Source organism: Antrostomus carolinensis, unplaced genomic scaffold, assembly GCF_000700745.2.
Source record: "Antrostomus carolinensis isolate BGI_N321 unplaced genomic scaffold, ASM70074v2 scaffold26922, whole genome shotgun sequence".
In the NCBI taxonomy this organism is placed as follows: domain Eukaryota; kingdom Metazoa; phylum Chordata; class Aves; order Caprimulgiformes; family Caprimulgidae; genus Antrostomus; species Antrostomus carolinensis.
In genome coordinates, this window is record NW_010298092.1 from 1 (window position 1) to 3,485 (window position 3,485).

The 3,485-nt window shown below is 54.1% G+C and overlaps 1 protein-coding gene across 1 annotated transcript; it reads right to left on the reverse strand.

Moving 5' to 3' along the window:
* Nucleotides 1-76: 76 nt before the first annotated feature.
* Nucleotides 77-3,455, reverse strand: LOC104520610 (caspase-9-like; the record flags this gene model as incomplete). The annotated part of the gene is made up of 5 exons (XM_029083580.1): nucleotides 77-166; nucleotides 917-1,093; nucleotides 1,981-2,012; nucleotides 2,237-2,317; nucleotides 3,236-3,455. Coding segments are annotated over 5 exons (600 nt in total), but the record flags the coding sequence as incomplete, so codon positions are not given.
* Between the last annotated feature and the right edge of the window lie 30 nt (nucleotides 3,456-3,485).

Genomic DNA, 3,485 nt, shown 5'->3' on the forward strand with positions numbered 1-3,485 from the left:
TCCCACGCGGGGAGTGAACCCCTTCCCACGCAGGCAGCCTGCTGAAGGAGCGAAGGGAGAGATGTGACCGACCCACCTGGCAGCCGTGGGATAGGATGACAACGACGCAGCAGTCCAAGGCGCTGTGGTCCCGCCGTGCCAGCCTCTGCAGCTCTGAAACCATCTCCTACAGGGAAAACAACACGGGAAGAGTTTTTGGAAGCACACCTCAGCCACAGATTATTGCTAAGCCGTGTGCTTATCAGGCTCACATGGCTGCGCTGCTCAGAAGGATCTGATCCATCTCTCCACTGCCTTCCGTCCAGTGGGATCATGCACACCCCACGTGCAGGTGGCAAAAGCCATCAGCAGAGAGTGAGCATTTGTGCGGTTCTGCCCTTATTTACCATCGGGTGCTTTAATTACACAGATTTCTCTCTTCACTGCATCCATAACAACACAGGAACGTCAACCAAATCACTCTTCCATGCCATTTATCGACTGAAATACGCTGCTGCTGGTTCAGGACCAGTGGGTGAGGAGAGAACCTTGTTCTAATTTCAGCAGCCGCTCCGGATGATTGAGCTCCCCGCGCTGCTGAGGGCTGTACGGACAGGCAGATCACACCCCTCGCTGCACACGAGGCAGAGGCTGTCAGAGCTATTGTAGAAAAACAGCCTCAGCTATTTCCCTGCAAATCACAACTGGGAATCAAAGTTCAGGCAGAAGGGGGAAAAGGGGCAAGGTCCTTTCTCCTTCTGCTACAGCAGCACGATAATGTAATAACAGGGTGCGAGCGGTGGATTATTTCTTCGTGCAGCACAGGCTGGGCCTTTTGGCGTGCGGCCAACACGGGGGCACGTCCCATAACGTGCTCCTGTAACTTCCAGGGATGGGCCTCTCGTCCCCAGCATTACCTGGACACGGATGGTCTCACCTGAGCTTTGAGATCTCGCCGAGTCAGGACGTGGAAGCGCAAGGCCCTGAAACGCCTCTCCAGCTTCTCGCAGTCCACGTCGGAGCCTTCTCGAGTCGACAGATCCGAGTCTCTACTGAAGTTGACGTTGTTGAGGATCAGGCAGTGTCCGCAGGGGTCCCCTTTCAGCTCGTACACCTGCCAGGAACACATCCTGATTAAACACCCTCTTACTTGGAGCACTGGCTGGCTAATCCAGCAGGATGCAACGTCAACGAGTCCTTAAAGCTGCTCATTTCGCAGCTTTTTCATTTCTCCAAGCCTGGGGATGCAGGAGAGCATCCGTTCTACATGTGCTTGTTGTTATCAGCAGCCAGGGAACACAAAACAACCCACCAAATCAAGGACCTTTCCACCTTTGTGGCAAACCGGCTGCTTCTTTACCCACAGCATCTCTGATGGCAAGCTGAAGTTTCCAGGAGTTTTTTCTTAGGCATCATCATCAAACCTCCCCACAAGAGCCCATACAAGGAGCCAAGAGAACACACAGATAAATCTCCCGGACACTCAGCTTTACCATCAACAACAGCACTGCAGGAATTTTATGAGGGCTCCCCAAACACCTGCGCTGACACAGACAGAGCCAAACCACTCCCCCCCGCATCAGATACCCCCAGGCAGGCTGCAGCTACCAGGAGGCGACTCCCGATCCGCTCGCTTCCCTGCGTGTTTCCCGACGCGCCCCAGCGTGCTGCACGTGTTCACGAGTGTTTTCCTGGCATCTGTCTCTCAAAGCTGTAACTACAAAATCTAAACACCACTTCACAGACAACACGTGACTGGGAGCCTCTGGAAATGAAGCGTGAGCTTTAGCTCTGTGTTGTTCTTTGTGTCACAGCTGTGGTTATCTGAGGGAGGAGCTGGCGCAGGCTGACTCGCTCTGAGCTGATCTCCCAGCCTCGGAGTGATCACTCAGACAACACAAAGCAAGAACCAGCTGCCCCGGGGGTAATTCCTGGCAGCCACCCTCAAGGCAGGGAGCTTTTGCTCAACAGGGAACACTTTTAGCCTAACCAAATACTAACCAGATCGTGGTTCCTCTTGTCACCAGCTGAACCTGTAACACAAAACAGAGACACGGTATTTAGCTCCCCGCACTCCCTAAAATTAATATCAATCCTGTTAATTCCTCTTGCAATCCTTCTAAAATTAACATCAATCCTTCCCTCCTCTCACTTGTGACACAAGTGACATGGAGGAATACCCCCTTCCCACCCTGCTGCACGCTGGAAGGAGCCTTTGGCACATTGTCCCTCTGGAAGAGCTTGGGACACGACTTACCCCGGGCTGCTGCAGGAGGCCTTTGAGGTCTTTCGCTCTCAGCTTGGACTGGGACAGACAAACGTTCGGGGAAGTTCATATCTGTGAGGACAAAGAACAGTCAGGTCTCACCTTCTCCTCCTCTCCTATGAGGACAGGCTGAGAGAGTTGGGGCTGTTGAGCCTGGAGAAGAGAAGGCTCCAGGGAGATCTTATAGCGGCCTCCCAGTACCTGAAGGGGCTACAAGAAACCTGGGGAGGGACTTTTCATAAGGGCAGTTAATGACAAAACAAGGGGAAATGGGTTTAAGCTGAAAGAGGGGAGGTTTAGATGAGATATTAGGAAGAAGTTCTTCACTGTGAGGGTGGTCAGACACTGGAACAGGTTGCCCAAGGAAGTTGTGGATGCCCCCTCCCTGGAAGTGTTGAAGGCCAGGTTGGATGAGGCTTTGAGCAACCTGGTCTAGTGGAAGGTGTCCCTGCTGCTGGCAGGGGGGTTGGGACTGGATGAGCTTTAAGGTCCCTCCCAACTCAAACCATTCTATGATTCTATGATTTCACGCTACAAGTAACCAACCAACCCACCCAGGGTCCCCGAAAGGACCTGAGCCAACGGCCGCCTGTCGCGGCCACCCCGCGATACGACATCACGTCTGTGTTCCCCACTTCAGGCTTCCACAGACTCAAGCTTCTTCTTACAGCCACACAAGCCGATCCCCACGCAGAGTCAGAGAGCAAAGACACCGCACAATCTGTTTCCACCCAGGTACCACAGAGGTTAGGTGGAAAAACACAGAGAACGAAGCTCCCGACACCAGGGGCACAGAGCTGGAGCTTCAAACTTCTGCTACTGGAAAGCGCAACGTTCTCCCAGCAGCTCTGCGCAGTCCCCTCGACGAGCCACGCTCCAGGATAATAAAATATCAGGACTCCACAGACTAACAGCCATGGCAAGAGGGATCCCAGCTGCCATCCCCACACTGCTGTTCCCCTGGAGAACAACAGCACCCTCAACACTTACTCTGAGGAGGCTTTTCTCTGCGTACATCCAGCTCCACAGGCCTCAGCTCCACCAGCTGCTGCGGCGCCGGTGGGAATTCACACTCCTTGGTCAGCATGTCCGCGAGGTCACCCTGCCCCGTGTCCCGCAGGATCGAGAGGAAGAGAGGAAAAGCCTGTTTCCCTCGAGTCTCCAGGTCAATAACCAGCTGTCGGGCTTGTTCTCCTCGGCTGCCGGCGCTCTGCAGAGGAGGAGAACCCAGGACAAGGTG